The 15941-nt window shown below is 44.2% G+C and overlaps 1 protein-coding gene across 13 annotated transcripts in view; it reads left to right on the forward strand.

Moving 5' to 3' along the window:
* The window catches only part of pard3ab (par-3 family cell polarity regulator alpha, b), a 304350-nt gene that overhangs the window by 40083 nt on the left and 248326 nt on the right, over positions 1 to 15941 (forward strand). For all 13 annotated transcript variants that reach the window (XM_085803913.1, XM_085803917.1, XM_085803908.1 and 10 more), the window contains exon 2: positions 14865 to 14966. In XM_085803913.1, coding sequence (XP_085660039.1) covers positions 14865 to 14966 — 102 coding nt within the window. The remainder of the gene's footprint in view (positions 1 to 14864; positions 14967 to 15941) is intronic.

Below are 15941 nucleotides of genomic sequence, written 5' to 3' on the forward strand. Positions count from 1 at the left end.
TTGATGATTAAAGGGATAGTTCAACATTTTGGAAAATTGGCCCATTAGGATAATCGACGAAGATCTTACAATGGCTACTGTTGTTTTAATTGCACTAGAAGAGCGTTGGAGGTCCAGATATCTGTAGACAGCCACAGCACAGAGAACCGTTTAAAAAAAGAGAAGATGAATATGAAGTGTATGTGCCAGTTTTTTTTAAAGGGATAGTTCAACATTTTGGCAAATTGGCCCATTGCCATAATCCCTATAGTCACAGCAGTAGGTTTGTTACCTTTAATTGTCGGTGCAAGCTATTTTTTGAACGGTGGAGCAGAGCCGTGAGCTGCTCAGAGCTACGCTACGGAGGCTCATTATGGGATTTCTGGGTTTTCGTTACGAGACAGAGTTGTTTTAGAGGTAAATTCATGGATAACCGCTGATGCACGTTGCCTTCAGGGACAGTTTTTCAGCAAGCAGTCTCTGAATTTACCTCTGAAACGACTCGTTCTGTTATTATCTCATAGCGTGGTGAATGTGCAGCTCACAACTTGTCCACCAGAGCGTTGTGGAGTTGTTGGATTGTGTATTTGATGAGTTTGATGAGGGAAACCACCGCCGTTCTAAAAACAGCTTGCACCGACAATTAAAGGTAACGAATCTACTGCTCCTATGACTGTAGGGGATTATGACAATGGGCCAATTTACCAAAATGTTGAACTATCCCTTTAAAGGTACGACATGTGCAGCAGCAGCACTCTTTCTCTATGGTTTGATGACAGTGTTTTGCACGCTCACATCCTCGGAGCGTCGCCGTCGCTCCAAACATTCCTCCCCACGGACGAGCCGAGTGGAATTGAAGCTCCTGGATCGCTGCCATCATCCGCTCTCAGCAGAATGAACACGCGTCCCCGTCCCCGCCCCCGTCCCCGTCCCCGTCCCGCTGCGTAGATGTGTGGGGGCCAAAAAGGCTGCGGCCCCTTTAGTTATAAATAATAAAGAGGTTTCCATCAAAGGCCAAGAAAACACAGTGTGAGCAGAGGAGAGGAGGCTGCCAAAGGTCAAACCTTTATTCACCTCATCTCCTCATCCATCTGTCTCCGCTCTCACAGGCTCATTAATATAAAACCATAGAGAGTCAGGGCCAGATTCTTATTTGCCAATGTTATTTGCTCTGTATATTTGGAGGCAGATTTAAAGCCCTGTGTTTCATAAGCCGGCATCACTCAGTGGTCTGCTGTGTTTTCATTTATAAAACAGCAGAGCAACGTTTTCGATGTCACACGCCAAGGTAGGCCACAACATAAGTAGGTCGAACAAGCAAACAAAGCAGTAGGGCTGTGCCAAAAAATCGATTCACATAAAGAATCGCAATTCTCATTTAATACGATTCAGAATCGATATAAAATGTCCCAAAATCGATTTTAAAAAATAAAAAAAATGAAACAAATCTGCTGGCTGTCGGCCTCCGTTTCCTTAGAATTTAAAAGGCAGCATGTTTAACTGCACTGTTTTTTTAATAAAGAGGCACTTTTAATTTTGTTACTTAAGCAACATGTGATATTGCTTTTATGCAACAGTTTCAATAATTCCATCTAAGCATGGATACATGTTTAAAACTCAATAAATGTGAAAAAGACACTGTAGTCATTCTGTCTTGTAAAGCAGACTGGAGTAGATCATGAGGATCCTTTCACACCGACAGACTGAAGCACAAATTAGGAATCAAATCGTTTTGAATCGAAAATTTATTTTGAATCGAATCGTAGCCGCAAAAATCAGAATCGAATCGAATTGTGAGAAAGTAAAAGATTCCCACCCCTACAAAGCAGCATGTGCAAAAGTGAAATTAGAAAAGAACATATATAATGAAAAATGTTGCACGTGGGGGGAAATATTGTCCTCAACCTAAAGAATAAGAGTCGTCTCTGTGTAAAAACCTGAATCAGCTGAGAAAAGTCAAAAAGTTTGAAGAAATGAACAAGTTTTTCTTTTCCCCCTCCGAGTCCACACACACCACACCACACCACACCACACCACACACACCACACCACACCACACCACACCACACCACACCACACCACACCACACCACACCACACCACACCACACCACACACACCACACCACACCACACCACACCACACCACACACACCACACCACACCACACCACACCACACACACCACACCACACCACACACACCACACCACACCACACCACACCACACACACCGCACCGCACCGCACCGCACCGCACCGCACCGCACCGCACCGCACCGCACCACGCTGCACCGACACGTCTGTGGTTTCTACACATCACGTAGCACTCCAATGGCATTTTCCAATTTCCACCTCTCTCCCCTCACTGGTGTCGTTCTACTGGAGTCAAAGGCTCTTTGTGTGTGTGTGTGTAGGTGTAGGTGTGTGTGTGTGTGTAGGTGTAGGTGTGTGTGTGTGTGTAGGTGTAGGTGTGTGTGTGTGTAGGTGTAGGTGTGTGTGTGTGTGTAGGTGTAGGTGTAGGTGTGTGTGTGTGTGTGTGTGTAGGTGTAGGTGTGTGTGTGTGTGTGTGTGTAGGTGTAGGTGTGTGTGTGTGTGTGTGTAGGTGTAGGTGTGTGTGTGTGTGTGTAGGTGTAGGTGTGTGTGTGTGTGTGTAGGTGTAGGTGTGTGTGTGTGTGTGTGTGTAGCCCCTGAGCCGATATCAGACGGGGAGTTGATAAAGTGGAGGAGGACGATGTGTTTGATTTTCTCTGTTTGAGAACGTGACGGAGCGTCGCCGTCGTCGTGGCGACACATCCTCGGAGGTCTTTGGGAAACAAAGTGGTAGTGAACCTTTATTTATCCAGGGAGGAGGTTTTCCCTTCAGAGAGCTGCTGCGTGTTTTCACCATCACAGCCCCTGTACACACACACACACACACACTGACACACACACACACACACACAGCAGCTGGGTGTTCAAGTCGTTTTTCAGATGTCAGAACAACTCACCTGGATGAATCGTCCCGACACGAAGACGAAGACGTGATTAAAGTTCAGCTCTGACCTGTCAGTTAAAGTCTGAAGTGTAATTACTTCAACTTCAAACGCACTCATTCCCAGATCACAGCCTTCACATCTTCAGTCAAGGGATTAAACAGGACAAGACGTTACATTAGGTGACTTAAAGGTTATTTTTAGTTTCTTTACGCCTGATTTCCACCGGGGCCGTCAGCGCCGCGGAACGTCAGCGTCGCGGTTTTGCTCCGTCCTCTGCCCGGCGTCAATCCCCACCGGACGTGTTACGGCAGCGCAGCGCTGCCTTGCGAGCCAGCCGTATTCACGCGAGAATACGGAACGTACGCGAGATCGTTGCTCTTGATACAGTGTAGAGCGGTTGATATTAACAAAGTGGCGACAGCTTTTGATGTTTCACTATTTTAATTTATTTACAGCTGCGTCACCTTTACTTTGAAAGTCCAGTGGAGCTGGATCAGAACGGAGCGTTTGTACGGAGGGAGAGATCAGCTGATCCGCTGCTGTTTACTTTCTCTCTGAGCGTCTCCGCTGAGAGTTGTCTCCGCCTCCTCACCCGTTGAGCTGAGCGTCAGGAGCTCATTATATATTAGGCTATATATATATTATTTTATATAGCCTACAGTCAGTCACCACCTTTATACAGTATATGGTCACCACTGAAAGAAGTTGTTCGCTCGCAGCAGGACAGACAATCAGATGGATAATCAGTAAAGTTAATAACTTCACTTAATGTGGCCATGAATAAATTAATTCCAGTGTTTTGCCTGCTATATATCAGTGTTGCCCAAACGCAAATCTTGAATAAGTCTTCGCTGTTTTCACATTTAAAAAGGTCTTTGTTGTCTTTGTACAGAGGCAATATGAGATTTGCTTGTAGTGCAGCACCTAAAAAAATCCCCACTGTAACCTATTCAGCCTCGCTTCCAATAAAACACACACTCGCGTTATACTTGCGATCAGTGGAATATATAACAATATAAAACACAATTTAAAATGACAGTTGATGTTGCTCTAGTTTATTTAGTTTAAATGGATAAAGCTTCATATAATAGCGCAAGAGCTGTCAGAAAAATTAAAAGCAGCCTCCTCTCTTGTCGTATTTGCAGCAACACTGTTGCTTCAGACTGCGATCGTGCTTTTTTTTTTATATATATATCGCTCATACTCTCTCCATTAAAACAATTGCACTCCTCTTGGCTGAAATCAGCCCGTTGTGGATCAATTTCGTGCAGAAGTTGAATCATATGACGCCAAATGCCCCCTTTGATATGAACACGCACAGACCATAAAGATGAGAGCCGGACTTAACAAACCGACTTGAGGTTTTGTTGAGCTGGAAGATGAACACAAAGCCTGGCCATGTTGAGCCTCCTTCGCAGTACAGTTTTCCATGACGACCGCTTCTGCACCTAGTCCAACACAGCTGACTTTTATTCTCCGACGTAATGTTGTTGTGAAGTTAGATGACGTGCATGTTGTGTTTTATTTTGAAAGGGAGCGGAAGTGTTTTACTTTGATACAGTGTCTGACTTCCTGTCTGGTGCGATCGGCTCTGTTGAGCTTGACGCGATTTAGCAACGGGAGCGTCAAAAATAGAAGTGCTACGGATTGATAGCGCTGCGGCGCGGAGAGCCGCGGCTGGGACGCTGCTGAGACGTGTCGCGGCGCTTCCGGTGGACATATTAATATTGATTAGAGTGACAGCTATCGGCAGCGGTGACCGCGACGCTGACGTTCCGCGGCGCTGACGGCCTCGGTGGAAATCAGGCGAAAGAATGATGATGATGAGAGTTTTTACATCTTATGTGTTGCAGCAGGAGGCAAAAGTTTGGATTTCACTGATGGAGCAGGGAGTTTCTGCGTTTCACCGTAGGTTTTACAATGAACCGATGAGTCTGCATTACATAGCCCTAACCCTAACCCTTTATCAAGTTATAGGCTGTAACATGGCAGCATTTTTAATTGGTAAATTTTCAGATTTGTATAGATTTCCGATTTGTTGCGCTTCCTGTTGTAGACGCAGTAATCAGAAACTGGGATACTGGTATTTACCATGTATACGGGAAACTGAATAACCAGGTTCCTCTAAGTTAGGGTTTAAATTGATATAAATCGGGATAACCATCAAAACCGAGATACTGAATGTAAACGCAACGCAGTCATTATGTATGTATGTATATTATAAGATACTTTATTAATCCCTAAAGGGAAATGAATTTGTCTGTCAGCTCATCTCCCATTTGCAGAAGAATGAAAACAGCCTGATGGATGTCGGTGACGGTGTGATTCACAACTCTGTTCTAAGTTGCTCTGTGTGGTTTAGATGTGGTTTCTGCTGTGAGGACTCAATAAGCCTGCTGTATGTTGATAATCCTGTGTTGGTCGGTGTCGCCTGCTGTGAGGATGAAGCATGTGTTCACGCTGATTGAATTAGTTTTTTTTTCTGTTTGTTTGCCCTCACACAAGATAAGTATCATTTTGTCTTAATTTCAGCAGCTTCCACCAACTTTACTGCCTTGAAGTGACTTCCTCCATCTGGCCTTGGTTTTAAATACGCCCCCCCTCCCACCCGCCCCCTCTAATCCTAAATCTACAATCACTTAATTATTCTCTCAGATCTTCCACATGTCGTGTTTCAACCCATCCAGTAGAGAGAGAGAGGGAGAGAGAGAGGGAGGAGGAGGAGGAGAGGAGAGGAGGCTGCAGCAAAATAGGAAACACTCCAGAAAAAACACCCACCAACAAAACGGTGTCACACTATAAACTTGCAAATGAAGAGTTTAGAGTTACACTATAATAAATGTGTTTTGATGTTGTGCTGCTGTGAAGCCGCCGGGTGGGGAGATGGAGGAGGAACTCCCAGAGAGGGTTCACTGCAGAGCTGCTGAATCAAACATCCCCTTTAATGTGTGTCAAGTGTAGGACGGCGTTTAGTTAAAGTTTCATAAGGTACAAAGAGGGAGAGAGAGGGAGAGAGGAGGGATGATGGGACGTGAAGGAGAAGGGGAAGTGACAGGAGCTAAGAATAGCAGAGGAACGGAGGCAGAGCGGAGGGATGGAGATGAAGAGGAGACACGTTGTGTATCACCACGGTGATCACAAGAGATCAAAGACGAATGCTGCGTTCAAGACGACTCAGAAGTAACCGAGAAGTCCGAGCTGCAACCTCTGACATCACGCTACAGGTTGACTTGGTGGGAGAGAAAACTACTGTAGGATGCCCCAAAGAAAGAAGTTTGTCATATTGTGGCTGACTGCTGAACACGACAAATACACGCAGCAACAGTTAGATGAAGATGTGTGAAAACAATGACAAATAACTTTTGTTACAGAATCAGGTTTCTGGGATGATACATGAATTTCCGACCTGTAATTTCCGAGTTTGATGCCGCTCAATTCATTTTTCACAACTTGTCTTGAATGCAGCAGAAAAAGTGGACTTGTTGTGGTCAAGAGCATGAATCTCTGCGCTTTGCTTTGTGTTAAAACCAGGCTGCTGCATCGCTTTATGGCACGAAGAAGGAAGTGGAGAGTGTGTAAACATGAACCAAAAAGTTATTGATCGACAGGATCCACTAACACACACACTGTTTCAGATGTCCTGTTTACTTCCTGCTGTGAGGACGCCATGTTGGTTGAAACACTTCCCCGTAGTCGACCGAACCCTGAGAAAAGAAGTTCAGCAGCAGGGAGGTGTCAGGCACATGTGTGAAGCACCGCTTTCACAGCAAACTACGCTATGAGATAATAACACAACTTACCACACAGAGTTGTTTTAGAGGTAATTCAGAGACTGTTGATGAAAAACTGTCCCTGAAGGCAACGTGCATCAGTGGTTTAGCATGAATTTCCCTCTAAAACAACTCTGTGTGGTAACGTTGTGTTATTATCTCATAGCGTGGTGAATGTGCAGCTCACAACTTGTCCACCAGAGCGTTGTGGAGTTGTTGGATTGTGTATTTGATGAGTTTGATGAGGGAAACCAAGAAATCCCATAATGAGCCTCCGTAGCGTAGCTCTGAGCAGCTCACGGCTCTGCTCCGCCGTTCTAAAAACAGCTTGCACCGACAATCAAAGGTAACGAACCTACTGCTATGACTATAGGGATTATGGCAATGGGCCAATTTGCCAAAATGTTGAACTATCCCTTTTAAGATTTCACACTCTTATCAAGTCTCTGAAGGCGTTGACACGTGAACCTGACAGATGTTGTAGCAGCTGTTTATTGTTCGGTGGCTTCGGCCTCGGCTCCAGGTCCAGGTCCAGGTCCAGGTCCAGGTCCAGGTCCAGGTCCAGGTCCAGGTCCAGGTCCAGGTCCAGGTCCAGGTCCAGGTCCAGGTCCAGGTCCAGGTGTGAGGTTGGTATCTTCAGCGGAGCCGCTGGGCGTCCATGGCGGCCAGCGGTCGGCGCCGTCGGAGCTGTAGGAGCAGGAGGAGAAGGAGTCCTGGTGGACCGGAGCGTAGCGCCGGTCCACATCGTCGCTGTCCGACGTGGACCAATCCTCCGGCGACATGACGGAGCCGAACGCAGACATCATGTCCTCCACCCAGCTGTGGAAGAACCCGGAGTCGTTGTCGTTCTCGTCCTCGTTCTGTTGAAAAGGTCGTTGTTGTGATTTACCAGACGAGTAGACGACAGATGGACGGACAGTAGCGATGCACATTTTGAATTTTTTTCTGACCGATAACCGACGCTCGTTAAGCGATTATTAACCGTTAACCGATAAGATTACGACGCTGGTGGCGTATGTGTGTATTTAACGGCAAAAAAAAAAATTGGTCGCTCCAATTATTATTATTTTTTGCCGTTAAATACACACGTTCACCGCGACAGCTGATCAGTGGCTCTGTCTCAGCTGATCAGTGGCTCTGTCTCAGCTGATCAGTGGCTCTGTCTCAGCTGATCAGTGGCTCTGTCTCAGCTGATCAGTGGCTCTGTCTCAGCTGATCAGTAGCTCTGTCTCAGCTGATCGCGCTCTGGAGGTTAGATCGTCCAATGTAGAAGTGTTTTTATACAAAGTGCAGCCAAACACCAGGCTGAAGGAGCAGCAGAGCTCTGACAGCTGCTCTGTGGAGCTGCAGGTGAACCGGCTGGAGAGCAGCCACGTACTCTTTTTTTTTTTTTTTTCTCAGCGCCGTAGTTACAGGTGATTGACGTCTATGTCCGTGTAGCTACATGTATTGTCTGTCCTTCCTTCATGGGGGCTGCTGCTCATACTGTCAGTCCTCCTGTGGAACTTTCAGCTGCTAAATCTGACTGAAGGCAGTGAACTCTGCACGTGTCGACACGCCCCCATGAGATGACAACATGAGGAGCTAATAAAATAAATAAATAACCGATAGTATTAATGGGTCAAAGTTCTTGTTATCGGTTAACGGTTAAAGGGTTAATCATGTGCATCCCTAACGGGCAGACGTAGCGGCGGCGGCCGACCTACCAGCAGGTCCAGTACGACGCCGTTGAGGTGGATGTGATCGAACCTCATCATGTTGCGGTGGAGCAGCAGCAGCTCGGCGTAGTTCACCACGTGGTCGTTCCTCTCGGCTTCATCACCGTCCTCGTCCTCGTCGGCTCCGTCCGACAGGAAGTCCAGCTCCTCGTCTTCCACCGACATCGTGGAGTTTGTGCGTAACGTTACAGCTTCCTGCTGCACCTGTGACGACCAGCTGTGACCGCGCGTGTGTGTGTGTGTCTGTGTGTGTGGATTGTGTATCAGTGTAACCATAATAAATCACATCAGTGTTTGTGGCGCTAGGCGACCGCTCTGCTTTGGTTTGAAAAAGAGTTCTGGACTGATGCTGCTGCTGTGTGTGTCTGTGTGTGTGTGTGTGTGTGTGTTCTGCAGTGTTGGTGCAGCTTGAGCTCGACCTTTGACCTTCACACAATTTTCAAAACTCTGCATCAAACAGCTCTTCATCTTTTGGTTTAGAAGCTTTGTCTTTGCAGAAACTACAACAGTGGAAGTTTCCCTCCACAGCTGTGATCACCTTGAATTTCTGTCTTTATTTTCTTTCTTTTTCTACAGTGATGCCCAAAAAAGTTTTTTTTCTACCTCTTCTCATGGAATGATTGTGACAAAGTGATTTATCCTTGATAAATAAGTGTAGGCCCTATATCTTCTCAAAACTGGTAACTGGGACTCATTGCACCTGGTTAAAGGTGAATACTAACGTGTATAAATAGAAATAAAAAGAAGAATGTGTCTGAAAACAAAATTATTCCAACTTTATGGGAAAGTGTCTGCTTGCTGCTTGGTTTAATCTTTTGTTATGTGTCTATTTCTGTTTATTCTTTCAGGTTTTTTAAGTTATTTATTATTAGAGGCTCTATCTCATAAATGTTATTTCTCCTGTACACTGCTGGACTTGAGTAACACATTTCATTCCTTCATGCTTTTAACATGTTGAATGATAAATAAACTTAACTGAACTTGTTCATAGCTGAAACCAGAGCTGCTTAGAAATGATATTCATTCATTCATTAACATGAAGTTCAAGTGAGCTCAAAGGAGATTCTGTTTATTATATCTGAGGCCTGATATTTCCCAGCTCTTTCCCAGTTTTATTCTCCGTCTTGTCGTCGTTGTTGTTAAATGAAATAAATGTCATTGTTTCCCTGCGAGTTATCTGGCGTGAGCTCTCAACCGGCGTCTCAGTGGAAGAGTTTTTACTGTCTGGTCCAGGATCAGTTCAGCTGTTCCTCTTGTCTCCGTCTGTACGGGACAGTAAAAATAACATAGAGAGTTTTTACTGTCAGGTCCAGGATCAGTTCAGTCTGTAAGGGACAGTAAAAATAACATAGAGAGTTTTTACTGCCTGGTCCAGGATCAGTTCAGTCTGTACGGGACAGTAAAAATAACATAGAGAGTTTTTACTGTCTGGTCCAGGATCAGTTCAGTCTGTACGGGACAGTAAAAATAACATAGAGAGTTTTTACTGCCTGGTCCAGGATCAGTTCAGTCTGTAAGGGACAGTAAAAATAACATATAATATTTTACACTCGGTGTTTGGCTGCAGAGCCCAGATTCTGTCAGCGTGGACCTGCTCTGCTGTCTGTGATGATTTAGTGTCGGGCTTTTCCCCCAGCGTGTCGGCCCTGGCCTGATCGCAGGTCTGATCCCAGGTCTGTTGTGCTGCAGCGGGAGAAGCCTCCTCTTGATCTGACTCCAGATCTGCCTCGGTCTTTTATGCAACGACTTCAGACGAGGGTCTGTCAGATTAGCATCATGGGAATTTCAGTCAGGCCCCGAGGGAACGGCTACAGTAGGGCGAAGAGGAAAGATTGAAGCAGAGTGTGTAGCTGTGTGTGTGTGTGTCTTTTTTCCGTGTGTATTTCTATCTCTGTGAGGACCATAGATGTAACAGAGTGTGTAGCTGTGTGTGTATTTCTATCTTTGTGAGGACCATAGATGTAACAGAGTGTTGGGGCTGATCCACACACGTTCAAAAGGCTGATTGAGGGTTGAAACTTGATTTTAGGGTTCAGATTAGATTCAGGTTCAGGTTCAGGTTCAGGTTCAGGTTTAGATGGGGGTCAGGAGTTCAGTTGTGAAGGTTAAAGTGAGGGTGAACGGCTGTGTTGTGTGTTTTCTGTCACTGCTGGGCTGTAGCTTAGTTAGTTTTCTATGTGATCTGGGTTTAGGTTTAAGGTTAAACTTGGGTTTAAGTCAGGATTAGGGTGAAGCATTTAGTTGTGAAGGTTAAAACGTTGGTGGGTGTGTAACGCATTATGTCAGTGATACAAGTACGTGTGTGTGTTTGTTTCATCTCTGGTATTATAACCTTGTTTACTATGTGACTGGCACCATGACATTTGCCATGAGCTATTTTTACCACACGAACTTGGCCTCACAGAATGACACACTAACACACACACACAACACTTCACACACTGCGCCTTCACAGTCCTGGCACATACACACATACATACATACATACATACATACATACATACATACATACATACATAATATGGCCCTCACACACTTTGATGACACCACTTATTCAATCTAAACTCAGCGCCGCCTTAAAGAAAAGCCCGAGCAGCAACAGGCTGGAATTCACACCAGCTCATTGTTGTGTGTGTGTGTGTGTGTGTGTGTGAGTTGTGTGAGACTCCACTGAGATTTGACACGTCTCATCTGTGACACATTTTGCATCTGATGATGTGTTCTGGCAATATTTAGCTTTTCATTTCATCTCCTTAAAGGGACATTGTGTAACTAATCCTGTTCTCTATTCACGAAAATCGTTTATTTGGTTCAAAAGTCTGTTTTTCATTCATCAGGAACGGAGCGTTACACTGATGCTGCATTCACCTGCAGTCGGGCAGACGGCCGTCGCTAACAAACCAGATGTCGTTTTAGTCACAGAAGTCCAGAGAAAGCCGGTAAAACAATACCACATCGCCATGACAACATGTTGTCACGTGTGTTGTTTTGCCTCGTGCTGACGGACCACTTGTTTACATAGAGGCTTGTTTATGCCGTTACTCCGTCTGCCCAATTTCACCTGAATGCAGCATGAAAAATAGGGGTGGGAGAAAAAATCGATTCACATATCGCAATATCTTTTTTTGAGTATTTTTTTAATATTGTGCAATGTGCATTTGTTCGCCTTTTTTACATGCAGAGAGTACAGGTTTTGAAAAGGGTTATAAGGGTATAAAGTTCACTTTATAATGGAGTATGTTCATTTATAGGCTCCTACAGTATTTGTGTGCAGATAAATGTTAAAAATGCTAAAGACTAAAAATCAAGAGAATCGGCAATATCGTAGAATCGCAATTTAAATCGAATCGCCATCCAAAAAATCGTAGAAGAATCGAATCGGGAGAAAAGCGTATCGTCCCAGCCCTAGTGAAAAATATGACTGAGCTGCTTGTGATATACAACCGCAACGCTAGATGGGAGGAATTCCTACACAATGTCCCTTTAAGGTTTGTGCATATGCAACAGATACAGTTAGTTACCACGGTGAAGTGGTTTTGTGGAGATGTTTCAGTTGATCCAGAACAAAGAGCTGAATGTGTTCTGATCTCCTCTCCTCCTCTGTGTGCTGCTGTTGTTGTTTTTTATAGCTGCTCTGGAAAAAACTACAAAGATACACACAGACATACACGCGCACACACACACACTCACCACAGCCGCTTGAGACGCAGCTCGTGCTCACAGACACACACACAGTCGTTTGTTTGCATTAGCTTGTTGACAGATGTAGATCTGCTGAACGTCGGCCGCTTCCTGTATTTCTGTGTCAGATACGACTTTTACAGTGTTCAGAGACCCGACACCACACACACACACACATACACACACACACGCACATACACACACATTTTCTCCATGTTTGGATGTTTGGATCCAGATGTGTCACTTGTAACAGTTTCAACTTGTTTGTGTATTTTGTCGTTGCCACAACACGAAACGGGAAAAGTGTCAGAAGAGTCAAGAGTGTATCCTGAAACCTAAGAAGAAAAGTAGGCCAATTACAGCGTGTGTGTGTGTGTGTGTGTGGCGGTGTGTGTGTGTGTGTGTGTGTCCACAGGGTCTCTGTGTCAAAGGGTTACACAAAGTGACAGAGTCTGTCAAACACACACACACACACACACACACCATACACACACTGACATCTGTCACTGCAGCCTCATTGTGTGTGTAGCTGACAGGAAACTCACTCTTCATCCTCGTGCTCTGATTGGCTGTCATCTCTGTCTGTAATATTCCTCCTTTGCTCTTATTCGATGATCCAAACACACATTTACAAACTTTGTCCTCTTATCTTTCTTTCTTTGTTTAAGAACTTTCTCTGCCTGTCAATCAAGGAATGTGGGCGGGGCTAGCTGTCATGATTTATTCATGCTTCATATCTTTCCATATTACAATAAATATCTGCTTTGATAGTCTCTGTTGTAGGTTTAAACATTACTGAGTGTGAAAAAACTCAGAAAATATTCTCTGACATTAAAAACTGTGTTTTTTTCTTTCTTTTTTATGTTTATTTCTTTTCTAAATAAAGGAAGGAAACAGGTCTGTCCTCCACCAGGCTTAGTTAGCTTAGCTTAGCTTCGTCTCTGTAACATTATGTTGATTCTGGGCTAAAACACTAAGTATTTACTTAGTGCTAAATCCTAAAAAAGCAAAACAAGTGTCGTCTGTCCATCAACTTAAAACTCAGAATTTAAAGGGATAGTTCAACATTTTGGCAAATTGGCCCATTGCCATAATCCCTATAGTCATAGCAGTACAATGCAAAACCACTGATGCACGTTGCCTTCAGGGACAGTTTTTCATCAACAGTCTCTGTATTTCCCTCTACAACAACTCTGTGTGGTAACGTTGTGTTATTATCTCATAGCGTGGTGAATGTGCAGCTCACAACTTGTCCACCAGAGCGTTGTGGAGTTGTTGGATTGTGTATTTGATGAGTTTGATGAGGGAAACCAAGAAATCCCATAATGAGCCTCCGTAGCGTAACTCTGAGCAGCTCACGGCTCTGCTCCGCCGTTCTAAAAACAGCTTGCACCGACAATTAAAGGTAACGAACCTACTGCTATGACTATAGGGATTATGGCAATGGGCCGATTTGCCAAAATGTTGAACTATCCCTTTAACCTCCTCTCGCTTCAGGCTCATTTTTTAAATCGTATGTTTAGTCATGGCTAATGAGGCTGTAATCGTCAGGGCGACCCAAACGTTCAGGTCTCGACTCATAGCTTTGGAAAATGACGCCCACCCACACTTTGCATCAGTCCTGTAACTTGCACTAAAGTCATATTCTGTGTTTTCACAAGTCGAGACATCAGGGTGAATTCTCTGAATCTTCTGGCAGCTTATTAACCGTGATAAAGGGATGTTACACTTTTTTCCCCCCTGGTCTCATTTATCTCTGTGTCATGGTGATGCATGTAAAAACCTTTGAGCTGCGTTCTTCTATGAATACAGATGAATAGCCGCCCCCCCCCCCTCCCAAGCTGATTTGTCTTCCTTTACTTTGCTTTGACAACCCTTTTCCTCTCTCTTCTCCCCCCTTCTTCTTCCTCCACCTCTTCTCTCTCTAATCTTACGTGACCTTTTCCGTGTGTTTTTCATGTCAAAACCGTTTGACAAGGAATCACCAGTCAAATTGAAAAATAGCTGTGGCCGGCCCCCCCCCTCCCCCCTCCCTCAGGGTCAGAGGCTCCTGCACGTCCCACTTGGAGAGTCGTTTTTTTGAGATTTAATCTTTTATTAATACGTCTTGTTTTTTTTGTCAGTGCTTCTCATCAACAACTTACTTGTATTTGCAGACGTGTTTATTGACTTATTATTGGCTGTAAAATGGGAATTGCTGAGTTTCCCCCCTCTCTAACAAGTCATTGTAACGTATGTCAGTTCAGACAGCCTTGGGTCAAGACTCAAGACTCAAGACTCAAGACAACTTTATTAATCCCTTAAAGGGCAATTCCATTGTGTATGTGTTTGTTGTGTATATATATATTGGTTTGCATTTGTTGACACAGAGGCCACTGGCAATTTCGTTGTATTTTCTTTTACAATGACAAATAAAGCTTCTATTCTATTCTATTCTATTCTATTCCACATGCTCATATCACAAACACATAACGAAACAGAGAAACCAGGAAAGAAAGGAGAGGGTTGGCAGCTGTGTGCCAAGTCTGCTAGTTACATGTAAGAATATGAATGAATACCTCATTAAAAATAGGAATTCTAATAAATATCACCATTAAAGGTACATCTCTATATCTCTGAATAAAAAAAATATATAAAAAGTACACAGTACCCAGTACAAACCACAAGCATCGCACTATTTCAGTTAAGAAATGTGAAATCTGAACTCTGACTCTAAAGGCCTGGTCTCCTCTGTGTTTCCTCCAGGATGCCGGTTACTGGCTGCAGGTCCATCGGCTGGAACACGGAGACGGAGGCATCCTGGACCTGGACGACGTGCTGTGTGACGTAGCCGACGACAAAGACAGGGTGAGTGCTGCTTCACGCCCGTTGTGTTGTCAGGGTTCTTACGGATCCTTAAAAAGTCTTAAAAGGCATTGAATTCATTAATCTAAAAACAAGGCCTTAATCGGCATTAAAATGTCTTAAATCAATTTTTCAAAAGTCTTAAAAATGTTAACACATGGTAAGTGGTATTTTATGGTTGTAATTAGTCTCAAATCTCAAAATAATTGGTAACATTCTGACATAGAGAAGTTAGTGGCGGCCGTCAACGCTAAATCTCTCACCGCCACCAGCTCCCGAGTCAGTGTTTTGTTTTGTTTTTCCGGACTTTTTATGCATTTATTTTGAAAGGACAGCTGGAAAGAGACATTTATTTTGAAAGGACAGCTGGAAAGAGACACAATCCAATGTTCATGTAGCAGTCACTTTACCTTGGAAGTGGGTAAAATTGTCCCTAACCCTATGTAATTGATGTGGTGCTTTTTTTTCTGCATTTGTGTTTATTGTGAAGTCGGTCTTAAATTTCATTTCAAGTGGCTTTAAAAAAGTCTTAAAAAGTCTTAAATTTAACTTGGCTTAAGCTGTAGGAACCCTGGTTGTGTTGTGTTGTGTTGTGTTGTGTTGTGTTGTGTTGTGTCAGAGCTGGAGCAGAGCTGCTGCTGGTGAACGTGTGTTGGATTGTGTTTTAAGAACCGGGTTCAGGACGCTTTGAAGTTTCAAGTTTTTATCAACTTCCCAGTTTCCCCTCATCATTTAGCCGAGCTACATGTCTGAGTTTGTACATTTGTGTTTTTGTGGAGCAGCTCATCATAAGTTTCATAGTGCGTCACCACCAGAGGCCTGTACTGCGAAGCCAGTCTAGTGTGTTAGCGAGGTATGTTGAGTGTAAAGCCAGCCTCTCCTGTACTGCGAAGGTGACTGTCTTTTAACGAGGCTAGATCACCATGGTAACTTATGCTTAGCTCATAACCTGGTCCCGACCAGGTTTTGTTCAGAGTT

Source organism: Trachurus japonicus, chromosome 17 (assembly GCF_045865225.1).
Source record: "Trachurus japonicus isolate A0001 chromosome 17, Traja_1.0".
Taxonomy (NCBI): domain Eukaryota; kingdom Metazoa; phylum Chordata; class Actinopteri; order Carangiformes; family Carangidae; genus Trachurus; species Trachurus japonicus.